The sequence below is a fragment of the Struthio camelus genome, chromosome 1 (assembly GCF_040807025.1).
Source record: "Struthio camelus isolate bStrCam1 chromosome 1, bStrCam1.hap1, whole genome shotgun sequence".
Taxonomy (NCBI): Eukaryota; Metazoa; Chordata; class Aves; order Struthioniformes; family Struthionidae; genus Struthio; species Struthio camelus.
Window position 1 is genome coordinate 106694821 of NC_090942.1, and position 22051 is coordinate 106716871.

At 44.0% G+C, this 22051-nt stretch overlaps 1 protein-coding gene across 7 annotated transcripts in view; it reads left to right on the forward strand.

Moving 5' to 3' along the window:
* The first annotated feature begins 4687 nt into the window (after positions 1-4687).
* The window catches only part of GPR89B (G protein-coupled receptor 89B), a 28851-nt gene continuing 11487 nt past the window's right edge, over positions 4688-22051 (forward strand). For 3 of the 7 annotated variants that reach the window (XM_068910323.1, XM_068910351.1, XM_068910361.1), the window contains exons 1-4: positions 15525-15658; positions 18795-18854; positions 19731-19834; positions 21308-21414. In XM_068910323.1, the coding sequence (XP_068766424.1) occupies positions 15617-15658; positions 18795-18854; positions 19731-19834; positions 21308-21414 (313 nt within the window). In that variant the 5' untranslated portion in view covers positions 15525-15616. Of the gene's footprint in view, positions 15659-18794; positions 18855-19589; positions 19835-21307; positions 21415-22051 lie in introns of all 7 variants that reach the window. The other 4 variants (XM_068910331.1, XM_068910369.1, XM_068910341.1 and 1 more) reach the window with 4 other exon arrangements.

The window sequence follows — 22051 nt, forward strand, 5'->3', positions numbered from 1 at the left end:
GAAGTGCTCAGCACTTCAGCAGGTTGCCTACTGAGAGCAGAAGTACTCAGCCGAGTACGGAGGTTAGAAGTGTTGGTCGTTATCAGCCCAGTACCATCAATGTTGCAGTTTTCTTGCAGGCTCACCAAATGTCCTGTGCTTAGAGTGAGGTCCAGTCTATTGGACCTTTGGTTTTGTGGTCTCTACTCCTTTCTTTCACAGCCACTGTTTTCACATTACAAATAGCAGCCCTTTCGCAATCAACCTCTTCCCTGTGTAGTCCCATTACAAGAGGAATTCCTCACCGGTCATCTTTGTCTTCATTTAGGTCTATTTCTATCCTCATGCAGGACGAGGCAGCCCTAGTAAGCTGGGGAATCTGGCCTACAGTCCAGTGGTGCCTTTTTTTAAGGAATCCAGTCGAAGGGCCTTTGTGGTTTTCCCCAAAGCAGGGATGTCCAGCAAACTCACGCTGCCCCTTGTTAAAGGCCCTGCACCTCAGTAATGAAAAAGAAGTCACCCTGGTCATTCAGAAGAAGGTAACACATACCCAAAGATCAGTGATTTGAGTATCTTTTCTGCGTTAGCCACGTCTGGCAAGCTGGATGTTTCTGCAACTTTCCAGAAAGTGTTTGATATCTGGAATGGTGTTTGCAAATGGTAGATAGAAGGTTAATGTGAAATATCCCTGACAGTAGTTGGATGTAATTTAGAGATGGACTATAGCCACATAGTTACATGTGGGATTTGGGTTTTGGCTCGTTTTAGCAGAGAGATAGGGTCCAGAAAGGGTAATGCAGATTCAGTCTGAGCCGAGTTTTCTAGAAAGATAGTTTCAGGCTGAACAGCGACTGGCAATTTAACATCTGAACCACTTCGCCTCTGTGACACAGCAGCTTGCAGACACTCTTCAAAGGTGTTAGCTCCTGGTGGTATCATATGGTCTTCTCTTTTGAGGGTGGCAGTGACAGCCAGTGACTCCTGTACTAATTATAGTTCATCTCAGTAGTAAATAACAAAACAAAGTAAGAAAGAAATTCCTTACTCTTCCTTACCATTCTTAGTCCCCATGTTGATCAAACTCTTGGGACCTGAATCTCCTCCTTTGTGTGTTCGCTTGGCAGGGAGTCTCCTCCCATGTTTTTTTTAATGTAGCACAAGCTGCAGAATAGCCTGTGAAGACACCTACTACTTCTCTACTAAGAGAGTGATTTATTCAGATGTTCAGAAAATGACATTCATTCCAACTGCATAGACAGAGACTGATTTTTCTTTTGTGTCTCCAAACTGATCCCTCTTGCAAGCTGTGATTGTCTTCCATCCCTTGCTTACGCTTAAGCTCTTTTGAAATCCAATCTGAAAACCATCCTCTCTGCCTTCAGCTGGGCTTTGGACTTTGGGACTACGCAACTCAGCTTATAAAAGCTGCTTGGGAAGACAACTGATGAAACAAGGCCCTGAACTCACCTAGGCACAAATGCCCAGAAACAGAGAAGAGAGTCCTGAAACCGTTGTTTGGAGGGTACAAAATGTTGGGGCCCTAATATTATAATATCTCTTGCAAATAACAGCTTTTCTAGAAACAGCATGCTCCCAATGCCATTCTGGGGAAGTAGGTTCAGTGGTCAGTCAGTGTAAAGAAGGAGAGCTACTTGCTTGTTCATCACTGTATGAGCCTGTTATCCATACCACGGCTTAGCACACCTTGCTTCCCAATAATTCCCTGTCTTCTCCAGAGCTGTGCACCAAGAGCACATTCAGAGCAATTCTTACTGCAGAGACGACACCTCAGAATGAAGTTATATTCTTTGTCTTATAATCAAAACTCATTGGGCAGTCTGTTGTGCAGGTGGATGCAATAGGCATCACCAAGTTTTTGTCTTCTGCTGGCTTTCTAGCATTTTTGCAGGTGGCTGGGGGTAGGGGTAATGCCTGAGGTAACATTCCTCTTTGCTGGGCTGCTGGAATTTGGTTATGCTCCTTAAGAAAACAGTTTGTTTTAGACATTTTTGATGCATATGCATTTGAAGAATGCAGTTGGAGGGAAAAAAAAAGCAGAAATAAGAAGATACTGAAAGGACAGGCTGTAAAATTGGTATTTCTCAGCTTTGATTAATACTGACTGATTATCTATTTCTTTCACACTGGTCCTTTTTCCCAGCAAAATATACTAAAGAGCAGGCTGAAGTATTTGCCAATGCCAAATACCTCAGTGAATGCCTGTGCTGTAAATCAGCAACGTGACTTGGCTGTCAAAACTGGGTGTAGGGTAAAAAGTTAGTTTAATTAGTTCTGCCACCCTCAAAGGTGCGGGAGCTCCCTTTTCGCCTGTTGCATCATGACACCTAAAGACTAGCGAGTGGAGACACACGTAGAGCTGTTCTGAACTATAGCAGAATTGCAGAGATGCTTCAGTCCCCGCTTAACTGTGCAAACTCTCGTTTACGCATGTACTAAGTTTTCATTGCCTGTCACCTATCCCTCTCCCTGCTCTGCTTTTTCATGTTCAATGCATTCTCCTCCCTGTGCCTCTGTCTCTCTTTCTCTGTTTTTTCTCTCTCTATTGTTCCCCATGTCACTAACTGTCACTCACTTCATAAAGCCGTCTGGCTCGGAGCTTAAATATTGCAGGGCAACTAAAACCCACCATCAGAGCCAATTCAGTCATATCTGCTCAGTCGTGCGACAGATTGGGACTTTTAGAGTAGGGAAGAAGAGAGACAAAAGTTCACTCTCCACTGCAGCGTGCCAAGAGAGGAGGGGGACACATTTCTTCGGTGGAACCTTTCCCAGTGGCAAGTTGCTTGCTCAACATCCTTAATCTATAGAGTCTCTTTTGCTGGTAGTGTGCTCAGACTGCGACGTCTGGAACTGCAGGGTGGGGGTTTGCAGCAAGCCCATGTGAGATAAGAACACCAGTCTGTTGACTTGGAGTGGGCTTAGGCAATCTACTGCTCTTTTCCTGGTGGCAGGCAATTTCAGGGAAAAGGTGACTGCCTAAATTCATCACTTTCTCTGTTTTGAGACTTAAGGGGCTGATTGATTACTGGTGGAATTCTAGACATTAAAATTGCTCGTACCGCTCATCTCCAGCCCACTCAAAATTGTTCCTTGCAGTTGAATCAGTTGAACAATCTTGAACCACTTCACTTGCAGAAAATAGAGAGGATGGTCATGGCAGATTTCTGAAAGATGTGACTAGCTCAGAAATGATCTCAAGAAGAATTTAGCCAAATGTAGCAAGCTGCAAGTGAGACCTTTGATGGAGTCAGACAGGAAACATTTTTCTTCCTCTGTTACAGTGAGTTATCTGTTTGATGAGAAGGTTTATCATGTCTACAATGTCACTCTTCCATGCTGCAGTGGAAATGTTCAACTGGTAGCTGTGGAAATCCGTGTGCCTCACAAAGAAAGAAAGGGATTGAGTTAACTGCAGTGCCTGGAGGACAATGAAGTTTATATTGTGTATAGTTGTGCTCGGTAGAGTTGCACATGATTGTTAACTGTCTGGTGTACTTTGCTCCGTGAATTTGCAGAAAGAGAATGTTTAAATCAGTTTAGATAATGTATGTAAACAGCACAATGTTCTGCTAGACTTGCTAATGTAAGTGCTGACATTAACATGCTCCTTTACACAACTGTAATGACTGAGAAAGTAGCAATTTCCTTTGGTGATTAAATTATATGTTTGCCGCTTATGCATGCAAGGTGTGTCTGCAAGCTGAGGGACTGTGTTCTGCTCTTCGGTTTTTAACATGGGGGTCTGGGGTTAAATTTTTACAGTGTTTAAGGACAAAAGTAACAAGTCCAACTTGTTCCAGAAAAATGACATCACAGGGGTTTTTGGTACAAAATTTGTGAAATTCCCCAGAGTCATAGAACTCTCTCAATATTTTGTGTGTTTGTGTATGTGTGAATATGTACACACAGTAGTTGAAACAGACTGGTATGCGTTGGTGTGTCATAACATATGGCATTACAAATACATCCCAGTGCTATCTGAAGGAGGAGGGAAGCTGAGATAGTCACATTTCCATATTGATGTTTCTACATTCCTGTTCCCAGCACTTGTGTATGTGTGTCTGCATACAGAAAACTATAGAGGGAGGTAGTATCTAAGAGATGAACTTCTAGACCCCTGTGAACGACTATTTTATGAATTAATATTCCCTGCTTCACTTGTTACTGTCCTCAAATCAATGTCCCTGGATCACTGTAATACTCTGTAGTCCTCAGAAGCTTCAGACTGCTGTACGTTAAATCAGCCCATTCCAGAAATGTTTCCGCTTTATTTCCCTCAGTCATAGATTTTCCCTTACCCAAAATTATACAGTGGGAAGTCTGGGATATACAGGATGAAGTCCTAGTCTAGGAATAACTTCTTAGCATGTAGAAATGACCACAGTTGTAATGTTTGACCTGCAGTACTGGAAAATGGACTACTTTCTTAGCTTTTACTATAGGATACCTGCAGCTGGCTTCCAGCTCCATGATAGCTTGAGATAGCAGCAGTGACATTTTAGAGAGAGAAAATAGTATTTTAGGACCCAATTATAGACCTTTGTACTTCTCTCCAAGTTGGCTCCAGTGTAACTGAGGCAACTGACTTCAGGACAGGATACAAAAAATAGCCCCAATAACATTAAATAATTATATTGTACATAATGTATATTATATATCAGAACTGGTATACAAGGTAGTCGTTTATTAGGCTTATACGGTATTACTAACACAGTAATGATGTTGTTATTGCTATTCTTACCTAACATACAATGATTTCTAACATAAACCTCATATGTGCAACCTATAGAGAAGTTAAGTTTGTGTAGCTGCAACGTGGGCACCAATTTGAGATGATCTGTTTGACTCACGTAGTTCTGCTGAAGAAGAGCTTGGGTACTTGAAAGCTTCACTCTTTCTTCTAATCACAGCAGCTGCATGCTGATAAATCTGTCCTACCATACTCCTGGCAAGTGTTTGTATGTGTATAAAATCTAAGTAGGCTCGAACAACTGAGCCTACAAGGGACCACAGAAGATTCCTACCTGGAAAAAGGAATTAAATATTCTCCCTGGCTGAAAAGTAATTGCCCATTTTGAGCCAAGGAAGAAAGAATTTAGCAAGCAGTTTACTCTGGCTTCCCAGCGCTTCTGCTAATAAATCACAGTGATCAGGTAAATAAGCAAGCAAACAACCTTCCTTTTTCAAAGCATATCAGGGAAACATTTACTCGTTGAAAGCAACAACAGGTATCAATGGGATAACCCCAAATCTTTTTAATTTAGCATAATTTGTGGTCATTCTCTTTCTTTTCTCTTCCCTTAGACAGTAAGAAATGGGTGACTGGAGTTTCTTGGGGAACATTTTAGAGCAGGTGAACGAGCAGTCCACGGTCATCGGGAGAGTTTGGCTCACAGTGCTCTTCATTTTCCGCATCCTGATCCTGGGAACAGCTGCCGAACTAGTGTGGGGAGATGAACAGTCAGACTTTGTGTGCAACACCCAGCAACCTGGTTGTGAGAACGTCTGCTATGATGAGGCCTTTCCCATCTCCCACATCCGGCTCTGGGTCCTGCAGATCATTTTTGTATCCACACCTTCCCTAGTGTACTTTGGGCATGCAGTGCACCATGTTCGCATGGAGGAGAAGAGAAAAGAGAGGGAGGAAGCTGAAAGGCGTCAGCAAGCTGAGGTGGATGAAGAGAAGTTGCCCCTGGCTCCAAATCAAAACAAAGGCAACAACCCTGATGGGACCAAGAAGTTTCGCCTGGAGGGGACCCTCCTGAGAACCTACATTTTCCACATCGTTTTCAAAACTCTCTTTGAAGTGGGGTTCATAGTAGGCCAGTACTTTCTGTATGGCTTCCGGATTCTTCCCCTGTACCGCTGTGGGCGGTGGCCCTGCCCCAATCTTGTGGATTGCTTTGTCTCCAGGCCCACAGAGAAGACCATCTTCATTATGTTCATGTTGGTGGTGGCTGCTGTGTCCCTTTTCCTCAACCTGGTGGAGATAAGTCACTTGATCCTGAAAAGGATTCGGAGAGCTCTGAGAAGGCCCGCAGAGGAGCAGCTGCGGGAGGTCCCAGAGAAGCCCCTCCCTGCCATCACAGTTCCCTCCATCCCAAAGACCAAAGGCTACAAGCTGCTGGAGGAGGAGAAGCCAGTGCCCCTTTATTTCCCTCTCACAGAAGTAGGAGTAGAGCCCAGTCCCCTTCCATCGGCTTTCAATGAGTTCGAGGAGAAAATTGGGGTGGGGCCACTGGAAGATCTCTCCAGAGCATTCGATGAGAGGTTACCATCGTATGCACAAGTGAAGGAACCGGAAGAGGAGAAGGTAAGAGCAGAGGAGGAGGAAGAACAGGAAGAGGAGCAGCCGGCACCTCCGGAAGAGCCAGGGGTGAAGAAAGCAGAGGAGGAGGTGGTAGGCGATGAAGTGGAAGGGCCATCAGCACCTGCTGAACTTGCCACTGATATGAGACCTCTCAGCAGGCTAAGTAAAGCCAGCAGCCGGGCCAGGTCAGACGATTTGACTGTATGAGGCTGCAGGATACGGGGAGCACATGAAAAAGAAAAGGAGGAAAAGAAAAGGAGAGGTAGAGAAAGAGTCAAAAGATGTTTTTAAGCAAAGTGCCAAAATGGTCATTTGAATATTACTTCCTCTTGAGATTCTCAGCTGAAAAGGTACTATCATGGTAACTGTGCCCTATTTGCCCTGTAGGCCTACCTGAAAAGGAACATTTTCCCTGTTTCCACATGCCCGCTCACTCCTTACAGCAATACCTACATTGTACATGTAACCGATGTATTTTAAAAACTAAAGCAGCACCAAATGTCGCCACTGTGAATGTACTTCCTGGAAGCTTTATGTTCCACGTTTCTCTATGGACGTGGGGAGGATTTGACTCTTGAGCCAGCTAAGGGGAAGGCTGACAGACACTGTGTCTGGTATTTCTTTTTCTGTTTTCACCTATGGCACCCTGAGCAGATCTTCCCTTCACTGCTGGCATGGAATTGCAGTTATTTAATTCACAAAGCGAATTCTGTGTTTAGCATTACTACACTAAATATCCAGAAAATCCTCTCTATCCAGAAAATAAAGGGCAAAAATGTCCCCAGTTTGAATCAGGTAGAAGTATCTTCCTTTTGTCAAAAATATTGCTTCTCTTCAAGTGACACTGACAGTGGGCAAGGTTAACACGAGCTCTCTCCCAGGATTTAGCAGATGCCCACAGATGGTTTATTTGTCCCAGGAGGGTCATCCAGCCCTGTGCCTGTTTCGGAGCACTGGAAAGAATAAATCCAAGTGATATTTTTTACTTACAGTCATGCGACTTAAAGATCTGGAACCTGATTTAGCAAAGCAAGCCCAGGAAGGCTTCTCCAAGAGGAGCAACAGCTCCAGGCCTCAGAGCATGAAAGCAAATATAAGCCTTCATGGCATGAACCTGACAGGTGCTTAGTTCCTGGCGCTCCCAGAGTTACCGGCACTCAGCAAATCTCAGGCACAGAGTCCTGAAGGTACCTGTGAACCTAAACCGCAGGTCTGGATAACTATGTGGTTCACAGGTCTGGCTAACTATGTGACTGTTTAAACCTCTAAATAAAAAACAGGTTGTCCAAGTCTGAAAAGCCTAATATAACAACAGGCTTTTCACACCCTTTGTTTTTAATCTGACAGGCAGGAGCCAGCCAGTGGTCCACTTTGCCATTAAATACCAAAAGTCTCTAATGCATAAAACAAGGCCTTTCAAAAGATCATTTAGGTCTTTTGTGCCAACAGGTCTGTACAAAAGTCTCAGAGCCTCAGCAAAGTCATTTTGATTTAAAAAAAAAAAAAGGCAGAAAAATGAGCAACTGTTTTTTAAAGCATGTTTGCAAATGTTTAAACACCTGTGGATTTCTAATTTTAGGGCTACAACAGCTGGTTACAGTGCAGCAATGCATTTAAAAGCTTCAAGTTAGCAGCTCTGTCCCCCCAAAATGAGCCTCTTGCCAGAAAAGTGCAGGTATGCACTCTCATCTGCTCTGCTTTCCAGACCTCAGACCCTACTAGCTCAGCAAATTCCTTCTGCCGGGCTACAGCCCATTCCATTGTTCCCAGGGCAGGCTCTAATCCAGGTCAGAAAAAAAAAAATCTTTAGCATAAGGCATAAAACCTATCCTGCCATTAGCTAGAAAAGACCCCCTGCAGTCTTCCATTGTAGCAGGGCTGACTCAAAATCCTTTGAAGTCAATGGGCATCTGAGACTGATTTCAGTAGGCTTGGGCTCAAACCCTAGGTCCGGCTGTCCTAACTAACTTCCAGCCTAGGCAACGTCGAGTACAAGCAGTTCTGTCACTCGCTGATCCAACCGGTTTGGTGGACCCTTTTTTTGTGCCTTGATACACAGCTACCTGTGCTAGCACAGAGGTGGCTGCGCTTCACTGCTGAGTGAAGTAACCTGTACATATGTAGAAAGTTTGTAGGGTGCATTAGGATTCTTCAGCACCATAGCACTGCCATATATTTTTACACGGTTAATCCTTTTGCTCCCTCTTGGGCCTGTGTATTTTCCCAAGGTTTGCAGCCTGAGCTAACAATCTTTGCTCCCTTGACAAAAGTAGTTAAGTTGTTAGGAGAGCCATCCTCATGAAGGAAGACTGGAAAGTACCTGCTCAGTTTTGAGAGGGAATGTGATGGGCAACATATGCAAAGGATCATGCAGAGATAGAACGTGGAGGCTATCAGTTATCCATTCTCATAATATAGCAACAGAAAGACAGCGAACACAAATAGATGACGGGGAAAACAACACTGAGGAAAAAGAATCATTTTCAGTAGGAGAGAGTTTGCCATGACCAAGACTCTACTAGAATTCAAGAAAGGGTAAAGATTTAAATAAATAGTAAAATCCCCACATTTGCACTACATAGGCTGTATTCCTTTTTATTTTCTTCACAGAAAAGATAAAAGAAAGTTTTAATGGTCCTAAGCATAAAACAGCCCACTAGTTGAAGGGGATAAGAAACATTTCCCTGTAGGTAACAGGTTCTACAACTGTTCAGTATGAGGTATCTTCCATCTTCCTCAGAGGATCTTACCCTGCCACCTATTAATATACTGGACCAGATGAATTGCTCCACAGCTTTATTTACTTGTAATTACTTGACAGGTCCTTCTACATACTAAGTATTTAATAACCATCCATGTCTCTGACCTCTGACATACCTTCGTTAGGTCATCAGACCACTTAACGATGACTGCTTGTTCATCAGAGGTATATGTTCAGAATATGGCAGTCAGGCAATTCAGTCGAGAAATTTTATTCTCTTTCACTGGAGTGCCTCAGTAAAATACACTGTATGCAATCTACTTCAGGGACATTGTGTAGCTCTTTCACAGCTGCCACAGGAAAGCTCCTGTTCTTCCTCCAGGTCATGACAGCACAATGAAAGAGGCCAATGTTTTCCTCTACCTCCAGTCAACTGCTTGCTGACTTTTATCCTTTCCAAGCCAGTTTTCAAGTGCCCTACCAGGTTGCTCATGACTCTTAGCCACGAAGTATGAGCCATTGAATCAGGGCAGTGCTTCTTGGCAAACCAAGCAGGGGACTAACAGCCAGGTCTTCTGGCATATAGCCTCATCTCTGCAATGAATTCACTGTGGGACTGTCAGCAAGTCAAGTCTTCCTTTTGGTTAAATTTTCTACCTCACAAAGATCATGTGAGGCTCATTATATTGTGTTAGGAATAGAATGGGAGGTCCTTGGATGAAAGGCCCTATAGATGAGCAAAGGATTATTGTTATTTCTGGATGTGAAGGCATGTAAACGTGTTTTCTCCCTCCCCCCCTCCCGTGAGATGAGTTTAATCATTTATTGGAGAAATTGCTAGTGAAGTTGTGTAACAGCCTCAGAGCTGTGGATTCAGTGTATGATTCTAATTAACAAATGATTAAGCAAAAACTGGAAATATATGTAAAGAGCAGGGAAAAATAACTTTCTGGGAAGCGGGAAGTCACTGAACAATTACAGCCATGCTCGGATCATGCAAAAGTGTGCATACCGCTTGGCTTCCCTCTACAGATTATTAATTGATCACATGGTGCTCTGCAAGGAGTATAAGATTCATCAACCTCACCAAAGGAGGTGAGAGTAGAAGAAAAAGGTAGTGTCTTAGCTTACAATAGCATGTGGGAGTTGGTGTTCTCTAGTGTCTAGAGCAGTGGACCTAGAATAATAACCTTAGATTTATTTCCAGCTCTGCTACTGACTTGCTGTGATAATCACTTTATTTCTCAGTGCTTGTTTTCTCCACCTGTACAATGGCTATAAGAATTTGCACCTACCTCACAGGGATGTTGTGAGGCTTCATTAATTCTGTTTGTAAAGTAAGTAGGAATGATCTGATGAAAAGCACTACTGAAATGCATGGTATCCTTGTTATTTCCTGGCAGAACGTCTAACTTGGCTAATATACGGCTCCTTGACCAGAAGAGCAGTGGTTTCAAAATGCGAACGCTGCATTGCACAGACAACACTAACACAGAAGTGGACTTGCCTTGAATGAAGAAGACTTTAGCCTTCCCTTGCCCTTCCTCCCACTTTAGCCTTTGCCTGGTTGTATGAAGCAGAGGTGACAGTGCAGTTACATGCCACCCTGTGCCCATTCCCAGCACCCGTTTGGTGGCTACATTTGTGCTTTGAGTAAGCCAGTGCCTGGAGGGTAGGGGGGACAAGGTGGTGGAGCTCTAGCAATTTTAAGGACGTTGCAGGCATGGGGGGGATGGTTGTATAAGGCCTGATATTGCCGACCCTCAGTTTTAAACCAAGCTCCAAGTGTATTTTTCAGAGTCCGTGGAAGAAAGAGTTTACAATCGCTTATGGCATGTAGAAAAAAGGCCACTGTCCATGAATCCACAAACACAAACTATCCTGTTACACAGACTATTTCCAATATGTGACACAGAAACTAACAACCTCTTAGTGCTGAAATGCAATAATGTACAGATTTGCAATAATGTACTCCCATAGCAGGGGAGAGGTTTGAGGGGACCTCTGCTCTCCAGGCCTGGGTGGGCATGCCATCTACTTGCTGAGGGAGGAAAGTCCAGTCTCTTCTGCCACTGAGTAACTCACTGACTGAGCAGTTTTGTATTTAAAGAGCAGCCGGTGTCACACAACGCTGGGAAAAAGTGATAGTTTGCTGTTTTGTATAGAAAGTGGCTTTTCAGCCTTACAACTGAGAGTAATCCCAGCCTAGACGTGGTTTTGTGTAGCAAAGACAGGAGCATCCATGAGAAACAGACCATAAGCCTGAGGCAGTTGTGAAAAAACAATATACGGTGCCAGATTTCCTGATGGCCAGGGTTGGATAAGCAGACCAAAATCAGGAGAGTTGTCCAAGTACTGAAATCAATTTTCTTCCGAAACAGGAGGACAGTACCATTTCTTAGGCTCTGTGCGTGCTACACCTTTTAAAATGGTTCAGGAAAGGCTTTCTGCCAACACCAGATGTTGAGCAGTAATCATGGCAAATAAATGTGTGTTGACTTGTCAAGATATAGCCTGGCACACAGCTCTTCCCCTGCAACTAGTTTGGCATACTCCTATTTGAGTGTAGCAGGCAAGACTCATACCTGTGTCAACAATTCAAGCTTTTCTCCCAGCAGTTTGATGTACAGAGACCTGACTGGGAGTTGCAGGGAAGATGAAGCCAGACTTTAGAGGTGTGTAGCAAAGGATGAGAGGCAATGGTCACACTGAGCAGCAAGATGAAATTCTGATTAGATATAAGGAAAAAAATGTTCTTAGGAAGAGTGGTTCACAGTGAAGCAGCTGCCTAGAGGCATGGTGGGGTCACCATCTTTTTCAAAGCCTGACTAAGCAATGCTGTGAGTGCCCTGGTCTGACTTTGAAATTGGCCCTGCATTGAGCTGCAGTTGGACCAGGTGGTCCCTTCCAGCCTCAACTGTTGTATGGGAGGCTGAAAGCTCAGTGCAGCCACTGCGTTGTGAAATAACCGGTGTGGGGCACCTTCTGCTTCTCTGGGTTGCTCTGGTAAAGCTTACTTGGACTTTCTCAGCAGGACACACTAACAAGTAACCAAGCATCACAGCATAGGCCAATACACAAACACAGTTAACCTATGTTTGCTAGCTAGAAAAGCTGCTTGTGGCAAAAACCATGTGTTATGCAAATGGCTTAGAAAGAGCACTACAGATTTAAAATATGGTCATGGCTGTTAATAGAGGAAATTAGAGCAATGTAAGGGCTTAAGTCTTTACAGCTCCTATTAATTTTGCTGTCAAGTGTGCTTTTAAATCTATCTGAAAGTGCAGAGGACTGCATTTTAACGTTCTACCAAAAAAAATATCCCTGTATTTTAAAGCTTGCTGATCTGGGCTGAAATAGAACTGAAAAGAAACGATGATCACAGAGCTACTGACAGAATGTTTTGCGAAGACAAAGACTGTGTTGGATTTCACCTTGCTAGATCCAGTCTGGTACAATCAAAGCAAAAAAAAATAATTTATTGGTTTCTCTAGGAGGAAAGGCTGTATTGCTTGGAAAAGCCATAGAGTAGGCTACCAAAAACTTTTCAGTCAGCCCAGCATAGAATTTATGGAGACACACTAAACGGACATGTTGGCTGTTGAACTCTTTTCCTCTAGTGTTTCTCCAAAGTTCAGTGGATAGTTGGATTGAAGGGTCATCAGATTAATGAGAGCCAGTTACAAATGAGCATATACAAAGATACTGGATTACAGGTGGCTGCTGAGCAGGTTCCCTGCAGGAGGGCATCAGGAAAACCCAGGTAACAGTTCAGGACACCAGCCGATGGCGGGCTGCAGTCAAAGACTGAAGCTAAGAAGCCCATGAGCCCATCAGTTGAGTACCTGATTGCAAGCGTAAAGTAAGTCAATTTGAGCTATTAATTAGCTCAAATTAAACCCTGACTTTTACCAAATTCAGTATTCCTGAGTTTTAAGAAGGTCAGCAACTTTAAAATAGTTCAATTCTTAGGCACTGGACTGTGGATTTAATTGGCAGAATCGAGGAGCAGAACTAGCATTAGCAAGGCTTTTCTTTCTAATCCTCCAGCCTAAGTATAGGAAGACGTACCCAGACAAAGATGTTCAGGTAAGTTTGCACAACACACATATTTATATGCTAGTCCAAACCAAAGCCACAGACAACTCAATAAAGGAATTCACCTACTGCTAGTGACAGCCATGCTCCAGAAGGATGTCGAGTTACTCCCAGCCTCAGAACTTCTGTTTATGAAAAACTTTGGAGAAAAAAGCAAAGAAAATGGGTGGCCAGCTGCCAGCAAAACCTATTTGTCATGAATATGCCCTGTAGCACCTTCCGGAAACCTACATTATCTCTAAATATTCTCTTGGCCGACACACTGCTTTAATTCAATATGCTCCACCTTTCCGCTTTACTTGGAAGACTTTAATTTAGCTCCCACTACAAAAAATAGCCACATTTGCCCTTTAATATGTGGAAGGATAAAATATGGAACTAAGAGGAAACCTGCCAACGTACTGAACAGCCTTTCCTCCTCCTGCATCTTGCCTCTCCATTCCGGCCACTTTCATCTCTACTCTGTTTAGTGAAACTATAAGCCTTTTACTACAGAAGTTGCCTATCTGTGAATTGCCATGCACCCTTCTCCCCATGCACAGCACTGACTTTCTAAGGAGTGACAACATGGAATAAATTTCCCATATTCTTTTTAAACTTTTGTCTTCTGCAGGAGAGGTCAGGGGTAGGAGGGTAGGTGGAGGATTGAATCTGAGGTCTTTTGAGAAGAATTGTTTTCTTCCCTGTGTGTTTCTCCCAAGGCTCAGGGATTAGTCATTTAAAGCTAATCACAGAAATGTTTACAGCCTATTAATAAGCAGTTGCAAAGCAGAAATTTTAAAGAGCTGTGACCAAACTCTGCCTTTTTTTGCCCCTGGTGTTGAAGTGAGCGGAGTTGCCAGGGTGTAACAGAATTTGGCTCTGCACAGTTCAACTTTTAAATAATTTCCTGGTAATTTCTGCTGTAAAAATACAAGAAATCAGCCAATCTCTCCCTGCAACCTACCTAAGCAGAGCTCCCCCTCGCCCCCAATCCCTCTAAACTCAACAATCTCATCACTTTAGTAAAAATCAGTTTCTAAGCAGAAGTGGCTAACAGAAGAAACAGGGAATCTCTGTTCTCAACTCTACATTAATAGACAGCAACAGCAAAAGTTTTAAAAAAGGCCTCAGATCCGATAAAATAATTTGCTCCCGCAGTTCATTTCCCCATGAGAGCTGAATGTTTTTTTTCTCTTTGCAACGCTATAGACAAGGAAACAAATGTCAGAACAAGAAGACTGACAAGACTGAAAGCCAAGCAATCAAAGAGACTGTGGGACTAATCTGGTGATTCCACACAACCAAACAGAATTGTTTTCCTAGTGAAATGAGTTGTAATGAATAAAGGTTCCTGATTTTCAACCAGCAAGCGCTTCGTGCTTTGTTAAAGAGCTAAGCCCAATTTATTCTTTATCTTCCAGTGTTACTATTCCAAATATAGAGAGTCTTGAGGGGCAAAGATTAGGAGTGCTTTTAAGAGAAAAAACAGATACCAGACACTATAAAGTTCAAATGAGTGCACAACTGTGACATGAAGGAGTGGATCTTGCTCTGATAAGCATCAGGAAATCCCCTGTTTGAACTTTTACTTCCCTTCTGGCCCCGTTCCTTGACACGTTATTGCTGATGGGCCTGAAGGGCCTCGCCAGCCTGGCTCTGCGACACAGAAGGAGGCTGGAAAGGGCCTGTGTGGAAGATTGCTCTCTGTGCAACTGCACAGGCCCCTCTGCCCAGTATGGCAATGCGTGTCCAGAGCAGTGGCAGTGCGCCTAACTGCTCTGCCGTGTGACTCCGGCAGAGGCGTCAAAACACTGAAAAAACCGCCAAACGCTGTTTGTATCTTCAACTGGTCACGTCCTTGCCCCTCTGCAGGCGGTGGCTCCCTTTCCCTTGGCCTCTTTCTTGTTTACACACTTTCTACGGCCAGATATGCGCCGTCTGTCATGAGTTGTTGCAGCAGTCCGGAAAATGATTCAGGTTTCCTCCAGTGCCCCCACTCAGCACGCTGCCCACAGCAATAAATCCCAACGATGAGGCCTTGCCCTGTGTTTTGCCTTTGGTATTTAACCTCATCTCTACAACCCACTCTGAGAGGGTGGGAAGCAAACCCCCACGCCCTCCCGATGGCGGCCTCTTCGGCGGGGGGGGGGGGGGAGGGGGCTCCTTCCTCCTGAGGAGAAACGCGAGCGCAACAGAACAAAACGCCACTCCGCCTTTGCACCACCGCGTAAGGCTAAAAATGACAACAGGCAGGGAACCCGGAGGGGGAGCGGTGGGCGCCCCCCGGGGAACCACGCTGCCCGGCCCCCTCTGCCACAGCGCCCTGCGCGGCCAGCAGCCTGGCGGCCCACCCCGCCAACGGCCGCTCCGCAAGGCCGTTACTCCTCCCCTCCCCCACCCACAAGCGCGTGGCGCTCCGCGCGCGGCGGGGCGGGACGGGGCGGGGCGCGGCGGCCGGTTGGCTGACGTAAGCGCCCGTGCCGGGCGGAGCCGGAAGTGCTGTGAACTAACGGCCGGCGACCGCCATGAGCTTCCTCATCGACTCCAGCATCATGTTCACCTCCCAGGTACCTTCCCCCCATCCCCAAACACACACACACACGCGCACAAACACACATCCCCCTCCGCGCCGAGCCTTGCGTGGGTCTGTCGGCCGAGGCGGCGGCGGGCGAGCCGGCGCCGCGCCGCCGGCAGGACGGCGGGGTAGGCCGCGCAGCGCTGCAACGCCGGGCGGGGCCTGCGGGCGCGCATGCGCGCGGGGGCTGCGCGCTGCCGGGGCGGGGGCGCGCAGCGGCAGGCGGTGCCTCGAGGGGGCGGCCGCTGGGAGCCCGCTGCGCTGGTGGCTGCGCTGCTGCGGCGGCCCGGCCCGGCCCACGAGGCGGGGTGGGGAGAAGGGCTCCGCGCCCGGGCGAGTTCCCCCTTCCCTGCCCGGCGGGGCGGTGAGGTGACGCTCAGCGGTGTGGGAGCGGGTGCAGCCCCGCTGCCGTCGAGGGCGCGTGGTTGACGTTGCCCGTTTCCTCTCGCCTTAGCCCGTATTCCAAGGGGAGATGAGCTGTGTGCCCCTCCGGGCCTCTCCCTTAGACGTCGCCGTGCCCGTTGCCCTCGTGCACTGCCCGGGCCAGCGTGTGCTGTATGAAAAGGTTCATATCAATCACTACGGTTGCAGGGAATAGAGCTTTTTGTTTATTTTTATGGTACTGCATCATTTTTATAAACATTAATTATCTTTGTAGGAAAGGGCAGGAAAGCTCATCTTGTCATTCTTCTAGTAACCCTTTTTTTTTCTGGTGTTTCTTAAGAAGGCTAATCGTGACTTCTATCCCTGGTATGCTACTGAAGAGTTTGCTTCTTTTACAAATTTGGAAGACTTTCGATCTGCTTTGGGGCGTTTGACCTTAAATGCATCCTCACTGATGTGTGTGTGGTTCAGAAAATCCTTCACCTCCTCCTTTCTGCTGCCATCAAAGTCATCTTTCAACTAGTCTTTATTTTAGGCATACTTAATTCAATTAAGATTCCATTAAACCTTGTTGTGTCATCCTACCTTTATCATTGTAGACAAAGTGGGTTGTGGTCTTAGCATACTTGAAACTTTCCTACTCTTTTTTGGGTGGAAACACCCCCTCCTTCTTCATTAACAGCCTTGCTCATAATTTATCCTGTCATTATGGTCTCTTTGACTTTCCCTGCCTCTCTGCTATCCCACTCAGTAAGCATCTGAATACCCTTCCTTCCTGCCCGCCTCTCTGGCAGCTGAGGTGGTCCAACTGTTTGCTACTTCCAAAAGGGAAAGGTGCCACTCTACCTTGTGCTTTGCTGTGTAGTCACACTCCCTTCTTTGTGTCATCTTCAGTATTTATTATTCTGCCAGTTAAGTGAGCTGAACTGGATCACAGAGGGATCTGATAAGCTTCAGAACGGATGTGAAGTCTGTGCTGTGTAACCAGGGGGAATGAGCTGAGAAAATGAGATCTTTCCCCTCCTAACAGCAGTTTGTTGTCTTGTATGGACTTTGCCTTGCACGAATGTGTAGTTTCCCTGGTGGCTCTGAGGACATCTTTTGGCCGTTTCTTAGAGGTGCACTTTCCTTCTGCTTGTTAATGACTTCAGCTGTTTGATTTGAGTGTAGATTTGATACTGGTAATGATTCTTCTAGAACAAAAGCTTTCCCATTGTTTACTCTACATTACAAGATCTCACTTCTGTGATTACTTCTTTCCTTCATGATGGCAGCTTTGCATCTTCCAGTTATCTTCAGAAGTATCAAGTTGGATTTATAAATTGCTGCATATAATTGTCAAATACTCAGGGTTTTTTGACTTAACATGTCACTTTCACCTGCGGTCTCTTAGGCTATGAACTTTTAAGATAATGTCCTTCCATGCTTTTGTACAATGCCTAGTAGAAGGAAGCTCTAATATTCATGTATAATTTCCCCTGTTATTATTGTACTTGGCTATCTCCTACTACCGTTATTTTCTTTCTTTATTTCTTTCGAAAAGTTAATCTCTCCTTTTTCCTGCTTCCCACTGTTAGATCTGAATTTGCTCTATGTAAATATCACTTGCTGATCGTTCTTCTTTGACTTACGGCCAGTAGATAGGAGGTTTATGGAATGTCTTACCTTATTCTCTTAAGTCCTCCTTGAACAATTTTTGCCAGGTGTAACCTATCACTAGCCTTCATTCAGACTTCAGTTCTGCTTTCAAGGCAAACATAGTTGATCTTCCTTCCCCAATTTTCCAGATATTCGTGGTCCGTATATCACGTTCTTCTGTTACCTCTGCCACTGCTGAAATCCGCAATTACTGGTCATGCACAGTGGAATCACCCCCAATGATTCCCTGCTTGGGGCCAGGATGCTGTGACATTTTCCATGTGCTCTTGGAAAAAATACTATCCCGTGCTTTTTAAAATACAGTACATTGGCCTGTTCCTTTTGACATGTAGTAATTTTTCTCTTTGCTTTTATCAAAGTGACTTTTAAAATATCTTTTCAAGATGTCATCTGAATTCTTTTTGCTTGGGTTCTTGTTAATCATTATACCTTTCTTTCAGTCTTCCGAAGAATAGTTGTGGCTGTCTGTGGAAGCCTTGACAATCAAATGTCCTTTTCTTAGTTGCAGATGGGTAACTACAGTTTTGAGCATGTTTCTTAATTTGTATTTGTTTTCTTTAAACCATTGACAAAATGGATATGTTATGTCAGAGTGTAACCAGATTCAGTGTTAAGACCTCTTCAGAAAAATCAAATGCACCTCTAATCTTAAAGATTTTTTAACAAATACTCATCCCTAGAAGATGTGTACATTGGGGACGTTCAAGTATTTACTCTCCCTACTTTACTGTGTTTCCTGTAAAACTGTAGACTTTGATTCTCCGTGTTAGAGGAGGGAACAAGAAATAACAGTGCAAAGGATTCCAGCAGGCTAGGAACCTAAATTCTGAAAACTTGGAAATATAGAAATAGGATCTCTTGACTGGATCTTTGATAAGGCCGGAGGCTGCCATCCCCGCTACACTTTGAGTATTTTAAATATTCTTTTCTCCATGATATTGCGGCAAATTTGAACTTCTGTGAAGGCTGGGTACTTTGACCCAGTTCTGTTCCTTCTGTTTCTTTCATTTACAGTCAGTAGTAAAGCAGCTTCATATTCTGCAACCTGCAGGGTATAAATACTAACGGCTTCATCTCTTCTGCAGGTGCTCTTCTTTGGATTTGGGTGGCTATTCTTCATGCGCCAGCTCTTCAAGGATTATGAGGTGAGAAGAGGCCTTTCATTACAATTCCTTATCTTAAAGATTACTCTAGTTATTGCAGTATTTTAAAAATTGCTTCTGGCCATTTTCTTTTCCCTAAGCTCCCTTATCTTATTTCTAATTGTCTTTATAGTTACTTACTTTTTCATTTCCTTTTGTGCTTCCATTTAAAAAACTCCTAGATATCTGGGATAATTGGTTCTTTTGGGGCCACGGTGAAAGTTTCTCTGTAGGCTACTGTTAAATAAAAATCAAGTGGAGGAGGAGAGGGGTAATAGGAAACTGTTCTTTCCTTTTGCTTGAATAAACTTGCTGTATATAACTGTAACACTTCTGAGACAAGATCAAGTTAATGGTGAACTTTAAACTTGGTGAGGTGTGTTTGTTCTGGCTGAATTGCTTGTGGGGATTGGATGGGATAAAACTGCCACATTCCCTTACCTCAAAAGGGATGTGAGAGAAGATGGTCTAGGCCAGAGGTGGCTCAAGGGCAAGCCAAATTCACCTAAAGAGTTTTCTGATACAGACCTTGTTTTTAATTCAAAGGTTAAGATCACAGAGCTTTGTTAGGAAGGGTCCATCGGTAGTCAAGTTGCTGTACTGTGTTACATGCTTGACGTTTCCTCTGTGTAAGGCACGTGTTAAATATGATGATAGCTGCGATTGTTGTGATGCTGAACAACTTCTGAGTTTGCCCTCTGGTTTCTAACAGGCTGCTGGTTTACTTCCCATTTTCAGAAAGGACAAGGTGCCTTGAAGCAAGACGCCCAGCTGTGTGCCAACCTACCTTGTGATTTGTTGTCTTTGCCTGGGGGTTGTCTGGGCACTGTTCTGTGAGTGGAAATAACTGCTGTCTCTGGCTTGTTTACTCCACTGCAGGTGCGACAGTATGTTGTGCAGGTGATCTTCTCTGTGACTTTTGCCTTCTCTTGTACCATGTTTGAACTCATAATCTTTGAGATTTTGGGAGTGCTGAATAGCAGGTGAGTGCGGGAGCTCGGTAAAGGACTAACCTGCCTTCTGTTCTGCAGCAGCTTCAGTCCAGCTTCCAAATGAACAGGTTAATCTTGGGGCGTGGAAATCATGGGGATATTGTCAATGACTCAGTGACGACGTTCGAGCAGCAGGATTCGTTTATTTAACCGAACGTGAGACTGGAAGCCGTAAGCTTCTGATTGTCCGTGCAGTTGCTGTTAATGTGGTCTAGATCTTTAGGTCAAGGCTTTAGCCTTGGACTTTCTCTATTTATGAAATGAAAAGATGATTTCCCTTATGCGAGTGTTGTGATGCTTTCGATCACACTGAAGAGCACTTTTCAGATGTTAAGGACTATAAGCACTAGTTTTTCTGTAGTGATCAAAGCAGAGAATAAGGTGTGAAGGCAATTGTAGAGTAAAAACTGTACTTCTGTAATAATACAGTATTTGTGAATCAAAGGCACGTCCTCCCTTGGCACGGGGTGAGGGTTTCTACATAAAGAGGATGTTAAAAACTATATACTTCAGAAATCACTAGGAAAGAGAAGATGGAGCAGAGGTTAGCTGGGATTTGTATTTATCTTCTCTCATCATACTGGCATAAGAGAGCAGTCAAAGGAGCTGAAAGGCAAGAAGTTCAAAAGTGATAAAAGGTAATGTTGGTTCTGACAGTATGTTATTAATCTGTAGAGCTTGCAGCCAGAGAGATCATTGAGAAGAATGTCTTTCTGTGGTTCACTGGAGAACTGGACATCAATATAGATGAAAATGTCTACCTCTGACTTCCCTAGGAAGAAGTGATAGGGATCCTCAGAAGTTTTTTTGCCGCAAGGCATAAACAGAATACAAGTTGGTATTGTGAATGGCACAAATTTTTTTTTTTTAACCATTAAAGCCAGTCTGAATTTGGCCAGAGGAGTATTGAGCAGTATTTCAAAAATTTGGAATGTGTTGAGATATATATATATATATATCTCTCTCTCTCAAATATATATGTTTTTTAAAGTTTTGCCCTACAGTGTCTTACACGGGATATAATTCACTCTGAGGTGAAACACATTGAGTTGGGAATGCTTAAATTCTTTTTATCTTTTCAATTTAAATAAACCCTTTTTGACTCGGTCACAGAATTACAAAATTAGTTATTGTTGATCACTAATTTTGACTTACCGTTCAACTAGATGAACAGTACATCAAATAGAAATCTGTTGCAGCCTGCATTAATTACTAGAAAATACAGTATTTTATAAAATAGCCTACTGTGGCCATTTTGGGTGGGTCACTGCTTTTGAAATACGCATTCTTGAGCTCTGTGTTTTTTTAAGAAACAAAAATTCAGAATATTCTATATGCTGGTGCGAGGCTGATATTATCAAATGCTTAATGTAAATGAAAGTGTTGTACTGAGATGTGGTCAGCTTTAAGAGAAATGTGTTGTATTATGATTGGATGCTGAACGGTATTTTGACTTTGTTTTAGCTCTCGGTATTTTCACTGGAAGCTGAACCTCTGTGTTATTTTGCTCATCCTGGTCTTCATGGTGCCTTTCTACATTGGCTACTTTGTTGTGAGCAATATCAGATTATGTGAGTACTTACTTTATTGCAGAGGGGCTGTTTAAGAGATGTTTTTCACCATCCCCTTATCTCCCGCCTGTCTCTGACTTTGTTCTGACTAGACAGCTCCTCTTTGGAGCTTAATGCTTTAACTTTAACTGTTTATTGAGCAGTTAGGAGATGCTCTACCTGATGCCAACATACCTCGTTTTTCTAGGTTTTGACAGACATGGGCGCTTTTGAGTAATGTTACTGGATTTTGTTTCTTGCAAGTTTACACTTAGAGCCAGCCTTGGAACCCTTGGCAAGGCTGTGTTGTTCTGCTAGGGGACAGAAGAAATAAAGGAGAGAAGCTCAGTAAACTACCCATGCTCCTGTGCTGACTACTGTCTGGATGAGGCCTATTGTATGTGCTAATGCGTACTCACCTTTGAGCTCCTGATGTTCCTCTCTCCTTTGTATTAAGCTGAGGTGTTGAGGTTGGGCATATTAAATGTTTAGTTTTGACAAGAACGTTAAATTTCCAATGTCGTGTTCCAGGTCACACAAGAAAGATGCAGCTAAGCAACTCCCTTTTCATAATGCAGCCCTCTTTGTACTGCCTTGGGAAAAAGCCCTTTTGTTTGTCAAGGTGGCGTAGTGCTGCATTATTTCTTACAAAAGGTAG